Genomic DNA, 18487 nt, shown 5'->3' with positions numbered 1-18487 from the left:
ATGTAAAATAATAACTAAAGTATTTGAAATATATTCTGTTAAAGACCTTCCCCCTTTTCTGGTTTTATGTCTGTACCTTTACTTATAGAAACTAGATGTTTGGGAGGCTGGAGAGCACCTGACTGCAGCATGTGTCATGTGGCCTTGTCAGTGCGCATGTCCGTGTGTGCGCGTGTGCGTGTGTGTCTGTGTGTCTGTGTGTGTGTCTGTGATTACGGATATATACATATGTACCTGGTCCCCAGAGCTGGAGTTATAGGCACTTGTCAGCTGGCAGACATGGATGATGAGAAGTAAACTCCAGCTCTCTGCAAGAGTAGCAAGTGCTCCTACCCATGAGCCATCTCTCCAGCCCCAGCAAGTACATCGTTTTCAACCTACTCTCTATTTCCTTAGTAATTTAGTAATTACAGTTACTAAGTTACAACAGTAAAACAGTCTTTCAAGCCGGGTATGGTGACTTCTTGCCTCTTATTGCAGCATGTAGAAAGCTGAGGCAGGAGGATTGCTGCAAATTTAAGACTAGCCTGGACTACATAGTTAGCTTCAGGTATGCAGGCCCATGGCTATCTCGGGAAAAAGCATGTATGTTGTTGAGGTGTGAAGCGCACTGGCTGATTTTTTCATGGCATATCGCGCTTGACCTGAAAGACTAGATTTTCAGACCCCTTGCGTAGTGAGTAAAATCTTATATTTCCATTTTGCTTTTGCTTTTGTTTTTGTTTTGTTTGTTTGTTTGTTTGTTTGTTTGTTTTTGAGACAGGGTCTTGATATATAACCCTGCTATCCTGAGCTCACTTTGTAGACCAGGTTGGCCTCAATCTCACAGAGATATACCTGCCTTTACCTCTCAAGTGCTAGGATTAAAGGTGTGTGTCACTATGCCTGGCTGTGTGTGTGGGGGGGGGGAAGGGGGAGTTGTTTGTTTGTTTGTTTTTGTTTTTGAGGATTATCAAAGTTTTATTTAAAATTTCAGAGCACTGGAAAATATAGAATATAATATACTTGTGTTTTAATTGTGTGTAACAAAAACAATGCTTACGATTACAAATTAATCGTAATTAATTTGTGTTAATTGTGTTAACTTGTAATTAACAAAATCAATTACGATTAGCTTTCTAGGGCTCCTGCAGACAGAGCTGCTCCGCCCGGCCTACTTCTGTGTCTCCTCACTCTCTGGTGGCTGGCGGGGAGGAAGGCTGCTGGCATCCCTGTGGGCAGGTGGCCTGCTCCTACTCGGAGTGGCATTTCTTCTTCTTCTTGTGGCTCTCGATTGCCCTTCTCCGGGCTTCATCCCGGATGAGATCTGATATTCTCATGTCTCTACAGCCAGTTTTGGGGCAACAGGCCTTCTTCTTCCTCTTATGCTTGGCTTCGGTCATGCAGAATAATGGCTTCCTCTTCATATGTGTGGCTACACATTTTATTTTTCGCTGACTTCTTCATTTCCAGCTGTATTATAGGGCAGATGAAATTGTCTTGGCTCTGGGTCACAATCATATCTTCGTCATCTCCTCCTGTCCCATCCTTCTCTCCGCATGAACACCATCTTGTTTATTGCCTGCTCTACTAGAATTCTTATTTGGGTCAAATTCATTGTGTCTTCCGTCTTCTTTGGGTTTCACTAATTGCTTCTTCAGCTCTCTCAGCTGCTACTTAAACTGCACGAACTTCTCATTCTTTTTAAAGTTGTCATCAGAGTTCTTGTCCTGTAAAGCCAAAAATCTCTTTTCCACCAGTAGTTTCAAATCTGGTACTTTTTCTGGATATTCTTCTTTTACGTGATTTATTGTAGACTGGACAGCCTTAATATAATGGTTTAGTTCTCGATCCATTTTAGCAAATACAACCATGGCCTTGTCCATACTGTGTTCACTGCTCGATTCGGTCTGGGTCTCCATAAGGTCCAAGGCAACACTAGAAACTATGTCCATCCCAGAGCTGATACAGAACTGGAAGTTGGTAAGGAGGAGAGAGCTGACTCTACACCACTGTAGGAAATGTAGCCCGTAGAGCCTGCAGAGGTACTGACTGGAGTGTCCAGGCATCTTGAACTTGTCACCTGGCTGTCCCACCTAGCTCAGTGATATCTAGCCAAACGTTGCACGCCCAGACCCCGATTCCTTTCCTAAGCGCACTTCTTCTGTCTTGTTTTGTTTTTTTAATGAAATCACTTCACAGGAACACAACTGGCAGTCTGGCGGGATTGGCCATGAGTTACAAAGCTAGAGCTTTCAACAGAAAAAGAGAGTTGTAGCCGTCAATGTCTCCCCACAAGCTTGCTGCCTTCTTGGACCTTAAATTATTAACCCACCCAGCATTTACCTGACTAGAAACCAGAGCTAGTGCTGTTACAAAGGCTTTCCCGCGTTGTGCGCTTGCAGCTTCCACTTGAGAAGGGAAACCGAGGCAGGAGGCAGATGGTGCCCTGGGGTGTTTGGGAAGAGGGAAGGGAAGCAGGAGGATGAGTGGGTGCAAAGGTGACTCCAGGCAGATGTGCCTCGGAGGAGGCAAGACCACAAGTGGCTGCAGGAACGTCCAGGAACGATGTGTCAGGGAGACATCTCACTCCTTCCTGTCACAAGGCAGTTGCCAAGGGTGGTGGCCGAGAGATCTCAGGGTTCTGCTTTCGGGCTGTCTAGCACTGAGCCAGGGTTGCTTTAATGGCCGTCACCAGCTTTTGAAACCTGCTCTGGGCATCCAGATAGTTGCCGTCCCTCTTCTTAGAGTGAACCAACTTCCCATCTTCTGTCATTTGAAAGGACCTGGAGGGTCCCTCTCCACAAATGTCCAGACATGTAGGGAACTTATCTTCTAGCTTCCCCCTGACACAGAGTAGCCTCAAAGTCCACAGTACACAACTGGAATGGCCGTGAGCACATGGTTCTGGATTGCAGCCTCTATGAAGCACAAGAACCAGGCCTGACCAAGCTCTGGGGACCCTAAGGTCTCATCCTTAAAGATTTTTCCATTGAGGTTGGGGGAGTGACAAGAATGAGTGTGATGTTAAATATTCTAGAATGGAATATGCTATTATTTGGAAAATGTGTGACTTGGGAAACTATTTTTCCAGATGTTAGTGTATAAAGTTTCAAAGTATGTATAAGTAAAAGGGCCATCCAATGTGTCAGACAGATCGGGGCTCTTAATGTAATTGAATGAAAAGTTCATTGGTATTACTGAGGTTGAATTCCCATTCGGAGCAACACCCTTCATCAAGTTTTGGTATATTATCAACAATGAAGATATAGTTACTTGAAAAAACAGAATATTGCTCTTTTCCAGCTATATACATGTAAGAATAGATAGATGTTTGTCAAACAGATATGATTTTGGAACATGCCATAGTACCTCATACATGTAATCCCAACACCTGAAACAGAAGGACAAGAGCTGCAGACCATCCCAGACTATATAACAAGACCAGTTCACAAATCCAGTGAGACTGTCTCAAAGACAAACCAACCAACCAGTTAGGGGCCAGTGACATGGTCCAGCAGGTGAAGTGCTTGGCTGATGACCCAAATTCAATCCCTGGAACTGACTCCACAAAGTTGTCCTCTGCCACGACATATGTGTGTTCCTGCCCCCAGTAATAAAATACAATTAGGAGAAAGTAAAAATTCATGTGGCAGTTTATGCTATAATTTTCACATTCAGGAGGCTGAGGCAGGAAGATTGCAGTGAGTTCAAGGGCAGCCTAGGCTATGTAGTAGAATCTACACCCCTCTCCCCTTCAGGCTACAGACTAAGACCTTTTCTTAGAAAATATGGGAATAGTAACACCAGCTCTTTGGGCTTAGATGCGAGGTGAGACACAATAGATGAAATCAACCCGGCACTTGGTGTCTGGTCTCTGCCTCATAGAAGCTGTTATTGTTATCACTGCCCTCCTTCTGAACAGTAGCTTCTGCAGCGAAGTGTGCTTCCCCAGCAAGACTGGGCTCTTGTGTTTTTATGGTGTTGACTGTCTTCCACTTTTTTGTAACAGTGCCAGCAGATGTAGCCTCACCTGAAAGCAGCAGTAAGTGTAGATGCATTCCCCTGCTCTTGCTTGGAGAGGGTACTGTTTGCTATGTCCTCATGGTGCAGGATGTGTCGCTGCTGGGGGCTAGTTCTAGGTGCAAGTAGACTTTGTGCTGGGTCTCAGGGCTTGGGCTCTCATGTCTGACAACCATGCTTTACCCTCTTTCTGTGAAGCACTTGGCCAAGGTATTTTACAGGGTAAGATCTTCAGACTTCAGGTACCTTGCTGCATTGGGAAACATTGTGTGATCTTTTCTGCTGATGCCAAAAATGCTTGAAATCCTCTGCTGTAGCATTGGAGTTAAAAGCCACCTACAGTGCACAGTAAAGACAGCTGTCTGTTTAGACCTCTGACTTGTAGTCTTTTAGGTGTTTTTAGAGATTTATTAGGAGTGCATACAATACACATTTTTCTTGTTTTAACTGTATTTCTTGTGTTTGGGACTACAGAGGTTTGTTTGCTTTCCATAGGTTGTAACAGGTTTGAGGTAACACTAGAGAAGTCCAATAAGAACTTTTCCAAAAAGATCCAGCAGGTAAGTGACCATGAATATTGTTATAAGATTTGTTTGGCCTCTGTGAGGCCCTGCTGTGTTAGTCTGTTTTCGGCACTATAATGCAATAACTGAAGCAGGCTACTTTAGGAAGAAGAGATCGACTGAGCTCACAATTCTAGAAGTTCAAGATTATGGTGCTGCCATGGTGAGGGCCTTATGACAGGACACACGCAACAAGGAAAAGTCACATTGTCAAGCAGGAAGCCAAAGATGATTTTGAAAGAGACTTGACCTATTCTAACAGCCTTACCTCTCTTGAAAACTAACTTAAGAATCCCATGAACACTAACTCATTTGGTTAATTACATATCTCCAGTGACCTACCGTCTTCCAACCAGGCCTTACTCCTAATATCAACAGTGGGGCCAGGCTCCCAACAAATGCATCAGCCATTGGGGATGCACTGAACCCCTATCCAAAGCTAGAACTTGATAATGTTCTCTCTACCCCTTTATACAGGGAATCTCTGCCCATAGTCAAGTGCCTGAATTCTCTGTCACAAGCAGAAACCATGGTTGCACATAAAAATGATTCAGGTGTCTGTAACCAGTACAGACCCTTTAGTCTAATTTAGCCTTCTTGTTAAGTGAACTTTTGTTTTGCCTTACCAGAAATGTTTAATTGAATCTAATGATTTTCTGTTTTCCAGATCCATGTGGTTTCCCAGTTTAAGATTCTAGTCAGCTTATTAGGTAAGAAAAAGGGCTACATTTATGTTTCGTGTGTTAATCCAGCAGTACTTTCAATGAGCTGGAGTCTTCTAAGCAGATTCAGCAGGGCCTATGGGTAATAAATGCAGCATCTGCCACGAACTTGAACTCTGTTCTTCAAGATTCTCTATTCAGTGATCATCAAGATTCAGAAAGTAAGTGGTGATACATATGGTGACACCATTGTGGGGTCTGAGGACACGTCAGCCTTTCCCACAGGAAGAGAGAAGTAGGCAGAAGTTCCCTGACTGGCAAGGAACAACTTGAGCAAGACTGTCATGTGGCAGGAGGTGTTCCTTGTGGCCTGCCTGAGGACATGTGGTGAAGAATGAATGGCCCGCTATCACGCAAGAGGCAGATGGGGCTAGAATTGTTAAATCCCTAGCTTGCAAAGCCACAGTGCTGTACAAGGCAGCCACAGAGACTAAAGACTAGAAACTTATCTCAGGCCCTGTGCTATTTAGCCAGAGGCTTAAATAGCAGAATCACTTTAGACTTAGTTCCTGGGTCTACAGTTATTACACACTAAATCTTCACCATAGGAAGCAGTTCTCGCTCAGATGTCCTGGTCGTCCTTCTGCCCAGTTTTGTTTACCTGTGGTCAACTGTGAAGGAAAGATACTGGGCAGTAAGATATTATGAGAGACTGCACGCACGTGCTGGTGCTGTTGGGTTATAATGGTTGTATTGTTAGTTGTTTTTAGTCTCTTACTTGGCCACACTAAGCTTTATCTAAGGTTATATGAGTGCGAGGAGCAATGCGGGCCTGGTGCTCTCCTGCTGTGGCACTGACTGCTGCCTCGGAACTGAGTGGTTTGTGGGAGACCACTGCATTACTTTGTTAGTCTTGCTTAAACAGAAATCCTTGCCATGGTTTATACAAAATCCAGAGAGAATTTCTTGTTTCTAATTGGAATGTCCTAGCATATGTAGCTCAGAAAGTTATGTCCTGGGTAAATGTGCTGACGTGTTTCCACTCCTGAGAAGGACAAGTGCCGCAGGGCTGCAGTGAGCACTCCCTTCCTGAAGGCAGTGCAGAGTCGACAGGGACAGAGCACCCGGTCAGAAGATGCACTGACGAGAGCCCAGAGTGGTTGTTGTTAGTGAAACCGGAGGTGCGTCCTCACCCAGGGTCTGCAGTTCTCTCCTTGTAGATGTTCACACTTACGTTTTTTTAGTTTTATCTTAGAGACTATTTAGAGACTGGCTTAGTGACATTGTGCTTCCTCCCAAACAGAAAACAATATTTATGTCCATGACTTACTGACATTTCAACAAATCACTACAGTTTCAAAGGCCAAGGGAGCATCACTGTTCACCTGTGACCTCCAGGTGAGTGTGCCTGAGGAGAACTTTGGCTTTGTGACTCCAGCATCACCATGTTCCTACCACTCCATGGAAGAATGACTCTGACATCCAAACCCGCAACCTTCAGAGAGAGGTTTTGCTTTGGATCTTTTTTTTTTTGTTGTTTGTTTTTTTGTTTTGTTTTGTTTTGTTCCGAGACAGGGTTTCTCTGTATAGCCCTGGCTGTTCTGGAACTTACTCTGTAGACCAGGCTAGCCTTGAATTCTGCCTGCCTCTGCCTCCCAGAGTGCTGGGATTAAAGGTGTGCGCCACAACCGCCAGGCTTGCTTTGGATCTTATTAGATGAGAGGTATGAGATACAAGATTTGCATTCCCCATATGCTAATTAAAATGCCAGGTGTCTGTGTTTCAGAAGGGGACTAGCCAGAGGGAGAGACGGCTGTCAGATAAACATTAATAGGAAAGCAAGACCTTTAACAGTATCATGAACTTGTTCATGATATTAAATTGACTTGCTCTAAACAGGTTGCCATGGTCTTTGTCATGAGGGAGTTTTCATTGTTCAAAAAAGACATCTTGTTTCTGCCAATTCATCATTCTTCTGGTCTTTGGACTCCCCAGCTTCTCAGCTGGGATCACTCCCCTCCTGAAGTCAGTGCCTAGTCCCCTCCTGAAGTCAGTGCCTAGTCCCCTCCACTCTTTATTGCTCTGTGCTTGGAGGGTTTCTTTTCCCAATTCTTCCAAAGAATGACAAGTGTGTCTGTTGTCACCAACTCGTGACAGCCATGGGCAAGAAACATTTAAGGAAAAGGCAGTTAGGGGAGAGAGCCCAGTTATAAAATGGGAAATGTACCCTGGGTTTTGTTTCTGAATTGGGAATGTTTATGTGAAGAAGTAATTCTGAACCAGATGTGTCTGAGCATTTGGCAGAGTGCTGTTCCTCCACCCAGCTTTGGCAGTGGGGCTTTAAGGTGCAGGGGTTTTGTGCATTTGCATTCAGGTTGAGGTAGAGACTTGCCAGTCTGCTTGCCTCTGTGCCATGGAATCCTCATTGGCTCTGGTGTGTCTCCTCAGCACACTGAGACGGGTGAGGAGGTGTTGCAGATGTGTGTGGCCGTGAGAAAGAAGCTTCAGCTGTACTTTTGGAAGGACAGAGAATTCCACGAACTGCAGGTAAAGTCTACTGGGCTTGCTGTGTGGGCAGGGCGGGCGCTGGTGCTGTAGCCAGTCTAGGGCCTCCTGTTTAGATCTAGTTAACCCCAGCTTGAGGTTCTCCCCAGGTAGACACTGAGGCAGAGTCCTGGGGCTTGCTTATCCGTGCCCATAATTCCACAACTTTCCTGCATTTTTTCCAGTTCCTGGGTGATTTATATTTTTATTAGGGTGACTCATATTGTTTATTGGTTTGTTGGATTTCTTTTGTTATTGTTTCGAGACAGGATCTCTGTGTAACTCTGGATTTCCTGGAACGTGATATATAGACCAGGCTGGCCTTGAACTCACAGAAATCTGCCTGCCTTTTGCCTCCTAAGTACTGGAACTAAGCCCAGACCTGATTTGTATTTTATTTATATAGGTCTTAAAGAATTGTGCTAGGTGTGAGTATAGGGTATTTTGCAAAATGGAGATAATATAACAGAAAACATGAATCCCATCCCACTTTATTTTAACAGCTTTTCAGTTGACCTCATATTCTCTTTATTCAGGGAGACTTTAGTGTGCCCGATGTGCCCAAGTCCATGGCCTGGTGTGAAAATTCTATCTGCGTTGGCTTCAAGAGAGACTACTACCTGATCAGGGTAAGGCCTTCTGTACTTGCTGCCCTTATCAATTTGCCTCGGGCCAGTGACCATGAGTTAACCTTGGCAGGTGGTCCTCGCTTCTGAACCTCAGGCCTGGAGACCTCTTTAAGTAGAGCTTTGGGTATAATGGGGTTCCTGTTTGTTTGCTTAACTCTGTATGTGTGTGGGTGTGTGTGCATGCGCGTGTACGTGCACATAGTATTTCCACAAGTCAGGTGTTCAAGTAACTGAAGCCAAACAGAATCAACTCTCAGTTCTCTGCATTATTCCCTACAGTATCTGATGACTGGGACAGGTCATTAGGGCTGCTGTTTGTCCATCTGTCCGCATTTCACACATATCTTTCCGCTATGTGTTACAGATCAAGCTGCTCAAGAATTACATATGAGTTTTAGTGTTAGCTTTCGAGTTCAAAATCCCTGATGTATTTGTTTTCAGTTTTTCCACCAATTTCAGAGTAGGTATACTATACAAAATATCATTAAGGAAATAAATGAAGTACAGATCCTTCAGATGGCCCACCCAAATCAGAAACAGTCTGTGCAGGTGAAGAGTAGAACCGTCTGTTTCATTCCCTAGCACCTTGCTTTTTAAAAAATAATACCTTGCTGGAGGCTGGAAATGGCTCAGTGGTTGAGAGCACTGACTTCTCTTCTAGGGGACCCAGGTTCAGTTCCCAGCACCCACATGGTGACCAAACACTAGCTGTAACTCTAGGTCCAGGGGATCTGATGTCTTCTTCTGGCCTCCATGGGCACTAGGCACCCCATATGGTACACAGATGAAGGCAAAACACCTATACACATTAAAAAACATCTTGCTATGCAAATTGTTTTCATCACTTGTATTTTCTAATACAGAGAGGGGACTAGCACAACATTGCCCTTCCCGCTCTCGGTTGCATCCTGTAGGTAGAAAAGGTGGAATGTTCCTTAGTTCGTAGAGTAATCTAAATCTCCTGGCTTCACCCTAGTCTACTAATCCAGACTTGGCAGTTCTAGAAGCTTTCCTCCTTGTTCCCCATGGTGTTAGCTCTTCATTGTTTATCTCTTTGCTATTTCACTCCAAGTGTTTAGTCTGGGGATATTTTACTATTGCTACTATTCAGGGTCAAAGTCCTGAAGGAGTCACTGCTCTCAGCTGACAAGATACTAACAGTGCTGAGAGGGGTCTGTGGAGTATGGCAGGCCCTAAGGCTGGTGGCCCTGTGGCTCCTGAGGCTGGAGCAGGGGTCTGGCACCATGATTCCTGTGGCTGCTTCTGTCACACACCACCAGCCACCACTGCCCACACCAACAGCTACATCATCAGCCCCCTTTTCCGTCTTAAGTATTCATTTTCTGTGAGTGGCAAATCTTGTTTTTTTTTTTTTTTTTGTATGATGTCATATAGACAGTTGTATCATGTGGAGATCTCTACTCAGCACAGTACATTTGAGACTCATCTGTGTCTCTCTGTCAGTGATTGCTGCTTTTCACAGATGAGTACGGTTTCTGACATGAATGGACTGGAGTTTGTTAATTCACCTGTTAGCTGATGGACACACTTGCTCCCATTTTTAGCAGTTCTGAATAAAGCTGCTATAAACATTTGTATTTAGTGGTCTGTATAAATGTAAATTTTATTTCTCTGGACAATAACTGGGAGTGGTGTTGCTGGCTCATGTGGATGTTGTGTTAGCTTTACAAAAAGCTAACATATAAGCTATTGGTATCACTTTGCATTTCTACCAGCAGCAATGTTCTATATTATAGCACCTAGCGTTGGTAAGTGCCAGGCAGGTGCTTTTCTCCATTTTTTGAAAACTTGTATTACACTGGTAAAGATTGTCATAACAAATACCATGTTCACATCAAACAAGCAACGTAGTTAGCTTCTCTGGCTTGGGTTGTATGTGGATCTCCCCAGGCTGCACTCGAGCGTCTCTCTGGGGACTGCTGGGTGACTCTCCTCATGTCTTCCTGCAGGTGGATGGAAAGGGGTCCATCAAAGAGCTCTTCCCAACAGGAAAGCAGCTGGAGCCCTTAGTCGCCCCTCTGGCAGATGGAAAAGTAGCTGTGGGTCAGGATGATCTGACTGTGGTGCTCAATGAGGAAGGCATCTGCACCCAGAAGTGTGCCCTCAACTGGACAGACATCCCAGTGGCCATGGGTAAGGCCAGCAGTAGCTGTTGCTTTGTCATTTGGTAGGGTGTGTGTCATCCCTACAGAGTTAGTTCTGTCATGGCTCTAGCAGACTGCCTACCTTCCTCTACTCACACCCAAGCCCCCACCCCCTCCCTTTTTTGTTTCTCCGTGTAGCACTGGCTATTTTGGAACTGGCTCTGTAGACTAGGCCGGCCTTGAACCCAGAGATCTGCTTGCCTCTGTTTTCCTGTGTCCTGGGATTAAAGGTGTACACCAGCACTACCTGGCTAAGTTCCCATTCTTTTAAGTAAACGCTTTTTAGGACTTTACAGATGGGATAATCTGTAATTTTTTTTTTTGGAAATGGAGTTTTGCTTCAGAGGGGGAGGAATTGACGTGTATTTCAGGAAGTAGTTGTCTATGCCGTTTCCACTTCTTTGTTTCTTTTCTTTCACCTTCCTGTTAGTGGTATTTATTAATTCCTTTCCCAGACAGTCTATATTGGGAAAGTCATTATTTATCCCTCTGCTGTGTATAATTTAGAAGGGAGGCTCTCTTCATGGTAGAGTTTTCTAAGCCTGTCTTAGGTTCCCTTTCCTCTGCAGAGGTATTTTCTGGAAGTATTTGACATCCTTGCTGCATTTACTTTGCATAGAAAGGCAAACATGGTTAGTGCTTTCTATACCAAGAGACTATAGCTTGTGAGAAGGGTTGCATTTCAGATGAAGAAACACGACATACAAGGGTGTGTTAGAATTCAGTAGTTCACAGAGAGGGAGATTTAGTTGTTTAATTGGCCATGAAGATGATGCCCTCTGTAGGTAAGATTGGACTAGACAGGGGGCCTAGGTGGACAGAATAGGGTGAAACTGAATGAGATGCGGAAGGAGACTGGCCCCAAGTGAGAGGATGTGCAGAGCTGACCAGCCCAGCAGGCAGTCTGAGTTATGCAGGAATTGGGGAGGCCAGCTGTCAGAGGCCCATGCGATGGACCGATGGACCGACTGGAAGACTGCTAGAGTTTTAGGTAGAACTGCTTGATAACGCATTGTTCTGGGGCTGGAGAGAGGGCTCAGTGTGAAGAACATTTGCTGCTCTTTGAGAGGACCAGAGTTTGGGTCCCAGTACTCAAGTCCAGTGGGTTACAACTGTGACTTCAACTCCAGGGGATCTAGCACCGTCCTTGGGTTTCCATGGACACACACATACACATATATACATATATACATACATACATACATACATACGCATGCCTTTTAGAACTAGAAAGATGACTTGGAGGTTAAGAGCACTGGCTGCTCTTCCAGATCTACAGTGTATTCTTAGCAAACCACTGGCCATCACCAGTCTGCAAGCTGAGGAAGCTGTCAGAGAGCATCTCCCGTCCGCAGCACTTTTCCAGCTTCGCTATGATCTGCTTCCTGTGGCCCCAAGTCAAAGATAGCTTTACTCATGAGTTCTGTGGTTCTAGAACTAGTATCTCAGGTAACCACACTCACAGTGGGACCAGTATTAGGGAAACTTGAATACATGCTCCCAGGCCATGGTCACTCCTACTTGGCTCCAGAATAAACTCTTTTACTCCATTTGAGATGAGAACTGTTTTTGTCGACAGTACCACTGACAGAGCTATGGCTGCAGTGCTTGTGTTTATAAGTTTTTGCAGCTGGGTTAGAGTAGTGTATAAGCAGTAAATTTATTTCAATCAGTATAAAGTAAGCTGGTCTTTTTTAGTCTTGGAGGTTCTAAATTTTTATATATCTTCAAAGATAACATTTTCTGTTACCCATATTCATGTCAAATTTCCTTTACTACACAGCTTCCCAGAGGAAGGCTTTCATGGCAAGGATTTTAGGCCTTGTTGCATACTGACCTTAGCACTCCTATAGAGTCTTCTCTATAGTGTGTCCAACACACTAAGCTAGATTGTCCCATTCCTGTTACAGAAAGGAAAGGGTGGGTATGGAAGGTGTTCTCATCAGAAAGTCGAGGTATAGTCATGGTAGCACGTGCCTATGAGCTCCCACCTTTCATTAGGCCTTGCCTCCCAACCCCAGTGCACTGGGGATTCGGTGTCAAGTGTGTGTTAGAAAAGATGGGAACATTCCAGCTATAGCAGCCATCAAGTGGAGTTTTGCATCCTTTCTCTGAAAATCTCAAGCAGAAACCTTAACAAGTGTAGGGAAGGGGAAACAGAAATTGCCTTTCTCCTTCCCTCTCTGGGAGAGTGCAGGGCAGTTCTGTAGCCCGGGTATCCTGCTGCTGCAACTCTCCTGCTTCTGTGTGGGCAGGACAGCTGCCCCTACTGCCCTGGCTTTGTGACAGATGGGAAGGGAGCACAGGAAGCTTTTAAAGAGGCATCGTGGGAGCTGGTCTGGCAATGTCAGCAAAGCACATTATAGCTCTGCTATGCCAGAGATGCCTTTTGATATCACTTAAGCAAACAATAGACCTCAGTGGTGAATTACAGTGAAGAATCCTCCTGTTTTAGTGCTTGACTTGAGTTTGTTTTTTGTTTTGTTTTGTTTGATTTTTTGAGATAGAGTTTCTCTGTATAGCCCTGGCTGTCCTGGAACACTCTGTAGACCAGGCTGGCCTTGAACTCAGAAATTCACCTGCCTCTGCCTTCCAAGTGCTGGGATTAAAGGTATGCGCCACTACCTGGTGAGGATTTTTTTTTTTTTTTTTTTTTTTTTGAGATCCATTTGCATCACCTTTGTGCGAGCAACTAAATCCAAGCCCATCCTTAACCCAAAGCCCTCACCAGGCCTCCAGCTCTGCGCATCCTCTCTTGCAGAGCACCAGCCCCCATACATCGTTGCAGTGTTGCCACGGTATGTGGAGATCCGGACACTCGAGCCAAGGCTCCTGGTCCAGAGCATTGAGCTGCAAAGGCCCCGCTTCATTACATCAGGGGGGTAAGGAATTTCTCTTTTCACTAGGGCTGCTGCATTGTTCCCAAGTCCCTGTATCATTGTAAATCCCATGCCCACTTACCTTCTTCCTTCTCCAGATCAAACATTATCTATGTGGCCAGCAATCATTTTGTTTGGAGACTCATTCCAGTCCCCATGGCAACCCAAATCCAACAGCTTCTCCAGGACAAGCAGTTTGAATTGGCTCTGCAGCTAGCGGTAAGCCTTGTTCCTTAGATTTGGGAAGCAGACTGCTGTCCTCATCATGTTTTAAAGCAGCTGAACATCATCTAGAGATTGGTATTTAGACTGTATTTAGATCTATATTTATATAAATGAAGAGTAAGCTGGGAGGGATTGATTCAGGGTTTCAGTCCACCTTCAAGTATCAATGTAACTAAGTGATTTACCTTGTTGACCTGTTCACATGTAGAGTGGATGACAGTTATAATGGTGTCTTCTAGAAAGTAATGAAAGAATAAAATAATAAAATGATATGGAACAATTAAAGACAATGCATACATTAACAGATGTCGTAATACTGTCTAATTGAATGCTCCCACTAGAGGGCCCTCAGTTTTTTCACCTGTGACTTCCCTTGGTGTGTGGAAGCCTTCGCTCTCTGGAGCCGCCTTTCTTCTTGAACTTTATATCAAACAACTGCAGCCTTCTGTTTACTGTGGCCACTGGCCAGTCAGCTTCTCACTGTCACAACAGACAACTTAGGAAAAGGAGTGTTTATTTACCTTACATTTGCCAAGATCCCAAGTCCAAATAGCACAGTGCAGGCTCCATGACAAGGGCCGCTCTTGGCGTTGATGCCACCCAGAATGCTTAGGAATACAAGGGCCGGCAGTCAGGCCCACCACGAGCAAATGGGAGGCCAGGGCTCCTTTCGTAACAGCCCTTTCCCTTTTGTCTCTAGTGATGTGGAAACCTTCCATATGCCCCACTTCTTGAAGGCCACCCTACTCGGTATTGTCACCTAGGAAACAAGTTCCCAACCCTGGACTCTACTGGGAGATACAGACCACATTTGGATCTTTGCAGCTGCTCTCCTTTTGTGTCTGTGTGGATTGTTGTTCCCAGCAAAGCAGCACTGTGTCTTGTTCCATTTTCTCTCCCATTGCTAGTGACTTTCCCCTTTGTAATTTTTGAGACAAGGCTGCGTATCCCATGCCAGTCTCAACCTTATGCAGTCTTCCTGCCTTACCCTCCAAGTGCTGGGTTCAGGCACACACTGGCACATGCGCTTTATGTGATATTTTTTAGTATCTGCAGAGAGTGGGTTTGATTTCCAGAAATGCCGTAAGTCCCCGAGCCTAGCCTGGGACAGCGCTAATCTAAGCACTTCTTGATGATGATAGTGCACATCCCTTCCTCTGTGCCAGACATCCAGGTTGGCTCCATAAGGAGTTGTTGTGAATGGTGCTGCAGTAGACACGGGTGCGCAAGTGTCCCTAGGCAGTGTGGACCTGACGCCCTCCTCACACACGAGCGCTGAATCGGGTCATGTGAAAGATGTGTGCTGAGCTTCTTTGCATTCTCCCCACTGGTCTCCATAGCGCTGGACTAGTGGGCATCCCTACCAGCAGTGCAGAGTCGCCCTTTGTCCTCACCCTGGCCTGCACCTGTTGCTACTCATTTGCATTCTGATGAGGCTGAACTGGAATCTTGATGTAGTTTTAGTTTGCGTTCCTCTGGCAGCTAGTGGAATTCAGCATTTCTTCATATTTTTATCAGCATTCTCTATTTATCTTGGTCGTGTGTGTGTGTGTGTGTGTGTGTGTGTGTGTGTATGCGTGTGTGTGCGTGCGCGCGCGCATAGGTACATGCATGAGCATGTGACAGATGGTGATGTTAGGCAGCGACCTCAGTCACTCTCCACCTTAGTCTTCGAGCCTGGAGATAAGCAGTTTGGCTAGACTGCCTGGCCTAGGGATTCTCTTCTCAACACAGGGTTCTAGTTGTACACCTGGTCAGCATCTTATTGGGGTACTGGGGCTCTGAATTCAGGTCCTTAAATACTGCAGCCATCTTTTGGGGGGGTCTTTTTTTCTATTTTTTTATTTGATATATTCTTTATTTACATTTAAAATGATTTCCCCTTTCTTGGATCCCCCCTCCCCGAAAGTCCCATAAGTCTTCTTCCCTCCCCCTGTTCCCCAATCTACCCCTTCCCTCTTCCCTGTCCTGGTATTCCCCTACACTGCTGCACTGAGCCTTTCCAGGACCAGAGGCCTCTCCTTCCTTCTTCTTGGGCTTTATTTGATATGTGAATTGTGTCTTGGTATTCCAAGCTTCTAGGCTAATATCCACATATCAGTGAATGCATACCATGAGTGTTCTTTTGAGACTGGGTTACCTCACTTAGGATGATGTTCTCCAGCTCCGTCCATTTGTCTAAGAATTTCATGAATTCATTGTTTCTAATGGCTGAGTAGTATTCCATTGTGTAAATATACCACATTTTTTGTATCCATTCCTTCGCTGAGGGACATCTGGGTTCTTTCAGCTTCTAGCTATTATAAATAAGGCTACTATGAACATAATGGAGCATGTGTCCTTATTACATGCTGGGGAATCCTCTAGGTATATGCCCAGGATGGTATAGTGGGGTCCTCTGGAAGTATCATTCCCAGTTTTCTGAGGAACCACCAGACTAATTTCCAGAGTGGTAGTACCAGCTTGTACTGCAACCATTTTAAGGACATCTTTGTATTTAGGACTGAGCCATCTCTCCAGCCCCAATGTTTCGTCTTTTTTTTTTTTAATTTTTTTTTTAAAGAGCCATTTATGTTTTTATATATCTGGGTGTTTTGCCTACATATGTGTCTGTATACCACAAGTGTGACAGTTGCCTGAGGTGGATATGATGGGATGACCTGCCTTGGAAAGTGGAGACAGATCATCTCCAGAGCAAACTGGCTAGCATGACTATTCCTATCAGCCAGCTCTGGGTTTGACTGAGAGACCCTGACTGATAGAGTAAGGTGGAAGAATAATTGAAGGTGATTCCCTGCTTCAACCTAGTACCTCACACTTGCACACACATGCACACAGACACAACACACACACACACACTCACACACACACACACCCCACCCAGTCACATGTGTACACGCACACATAAATATGGAAAAAGAAAGAAAAGTGAAAACAGTCTCTAGGATGTTTGGAGTTATACTGACTTGAGCAGAAGATATGTCATGACATCTGGGAGTAAGCTTGACAAGAGGACAGAGCCCGGTTTAGAAAGCATTCAGTGCACAGCGAGGTGCAGCTGTGTGCTGGCAGCTGTGGACCAGGGTGATAGCAGGGGAGGGGGGGAAAGGAAGGGAGGAGAGGTGAGAGAGGAAGAAAGAAACGGAGAAGAAGTTTGTTTATGTATTAACCTAACTAAAGGTTTGTTTGTGTGTATGTTCTTATGTTTGTGTGTATGTGTGTTAGGGCACACATGTGGAGGTCTTTTCCTTTCCTTCTCTTCTCTTTTTATTTTCTTTTGAGACAGATTTTCTTAGTGTAGTCCTTGCTGTCCTAGAATTCTCTGTTTCGGGGTCCACTCAGATCCAACACAATTCAAACACCAAGTCAATGCAGAAAAGTTTATTGTAATTAAGCTGCTAATGATTGATCAGGAATCAATCAGGGATGCAGAGTCAGGAGCTGAGCTACGACCTGAGCCAGAGTGTGACGGCACTTTTAAGCCTGAAAAGCATAAACATCTGGACCAAGTTAGTTACATTTCCTGCCCATCAGGATCCAGGGATAGGGGACTGTCCATTGTGCTAGATTTCCCTCTGTGGTGCACTTACCCTGTTCACATGGATTGGTGCATTCACCTGCAGCAGGGTGAATTGCCTAGCATTCTTGTTCCAACTTCCAACCAGGATGTCAGTTACCCTGGGAGGTCTTGGAAACTTAAAGTTCATTTGACCCCTATTCAAAATGGAAGCTTTATTCAAAATGGCTTCAGTTTGGTTCCTTCTTATAGACTATGTAAACTAGTTGACCTTGAACTCACAAAGATCCCATTGCTTCTGCCTCCTAAGTGCTGGGATTAAAGGGGTGTGCCACCACTGCCCAACAGGTTTTCTTTTAAATGTAACCTTAGGTGTGATGAGATTTGGCCAGTTTTCCATTAATGCCCTTTTATGTGGGAACCAGGATCAAATATGGCATTTGAGTTCATTTAATTAGCATATATCCTCTAGGCTATGCAGTGTCTTCCTCTTTCCTTGTCATGGCCTTAATAGATTTCAGGGGCACTAGTCAGGCACTTTATAGAAGCCCTAGTGAATTTTCATTGCTTAGTTACTTAACAGTGTGAGGAGAAGATTGCCAGGCACCAGGCATGTGTGTGATATACACTCATCCATGTAGGCAAACACTCATAAAATAAAAATGATTTTTTAAAAAATTATGTAACTAAGGGGCTGGAAAGATGCCTTGTAGGTTAAGAACATTGGCTGACTTACAGAGGACCTAAGCTGGATCACTAGCAGTCATATGACAGTTCACAACTATTTGTAACTCCAGTTTCAGGGTAATTTGATGCTCTCTTTTGGTTTTCATGGGCACTGCACACATGTGGTGCACAGACATATATGCAGGCAAAATACCTACATACATAAAATTAAATATTGTTTTAATTACATAATCACGTTTTTAGTGTAATTGTTTGAAGAAGTAAAAGTCTTTACTAGAAGAAGATGGTCAGGCAGTCTGCACGGGTGGATGCTGCCCTTGTATGTTGTAGCACTGTGCTTTCTAGGGTGGTTTACCACCTAGGATGGGCAAAGCAAATATCTGAGAGTGAATGAGCTTTTATTTCTTCTGTCTTTTCTTAGGAAATGAAAGATGACTCAGACAGTGAAAAGCAGCAGCAAATCCATCACATTAAGAACCTATATGCCTTCAACCTCTTCTGCCAGAAGCGCTTTGATGAGTCCATGCAGGTCTTTGCTAAACTTGGCACAGGTAACAAGCAGGTGGCTTTGGGCTTTATGATATGAGACCTCAGCTTCTGCTCCAACCACCATG

At 44.6% G+C, this 18487-nt stretch overlaps 1 protein-coding gene and 1 pseudogene across 2 annotated transcripts in view; one reads left to right on the top strand and one right to left on the bottom strand.

Annotated features, from left to right (window-relative positions):
• Positions 1-18487, top strand: part of Vps39 (VPS39 subunit of HOPS complex) — a 37158-nt gene that overhangs the window by 3588 nt on the left and 15083 nt on the right. Inside the window, exons 3-12 of one of the 2 annotated variants that reach the window (XM_052183310.1) lie at positions 3992-4024; positions 4498-4562; positions 5233-5275; positions 6531-6625; positions 7676-7774; positions 8308-8400; positions 10371-10554; positions 13327-13447; positions 13543-13663; positions 18295-18424. In XM_052183310.1, coding sequence (XP_052039270.1) covers positions 3992-4024; positions 4498-4562; positions 5233-5275; positions 6531-6625; positions 7676-7774; positions 8308-8400; positions 10371-10554; positions 13327-13447; positions 13543-13663; positions 18295-18424 — 984 coding nt within the window. The remainder of the gene's footprint in view (positions 1-3991; positions 4025-4497; positions 4563-5232; positions 5276-6530; positions 6626-7675; positions 7775-8307; positions 8401-10370; positions 10555-13326; positions 13448-13542; positions 13664-18294; positions 18425-18487) is intronic. The other variant, XM_052183311.1, reaches the window with a different exon arrangement.
• On the bottom strand, positions 1072-3490 carry LOC127686428 (E3 SUMO-protein ligase NSE2-like; annotated as a pseudogene).

This window comes from Apodemus sylvaticus, chromosome 5 (assembly GCF_947179515.1).
Source record: "Apodemus sylvaticus chromosome 5, mApoSyl1.1, whole genome shotgun sequence".
NCBI classification, from domain to species: Eukaryota; Metazoa; Chordata; class Mammalia; order Rodentia; family Muridae; genus Apodemus; species Apodemus sylvaticus.
This window is presented reverse-complemented; position numbering and strand designations above follow the sequence as displayed.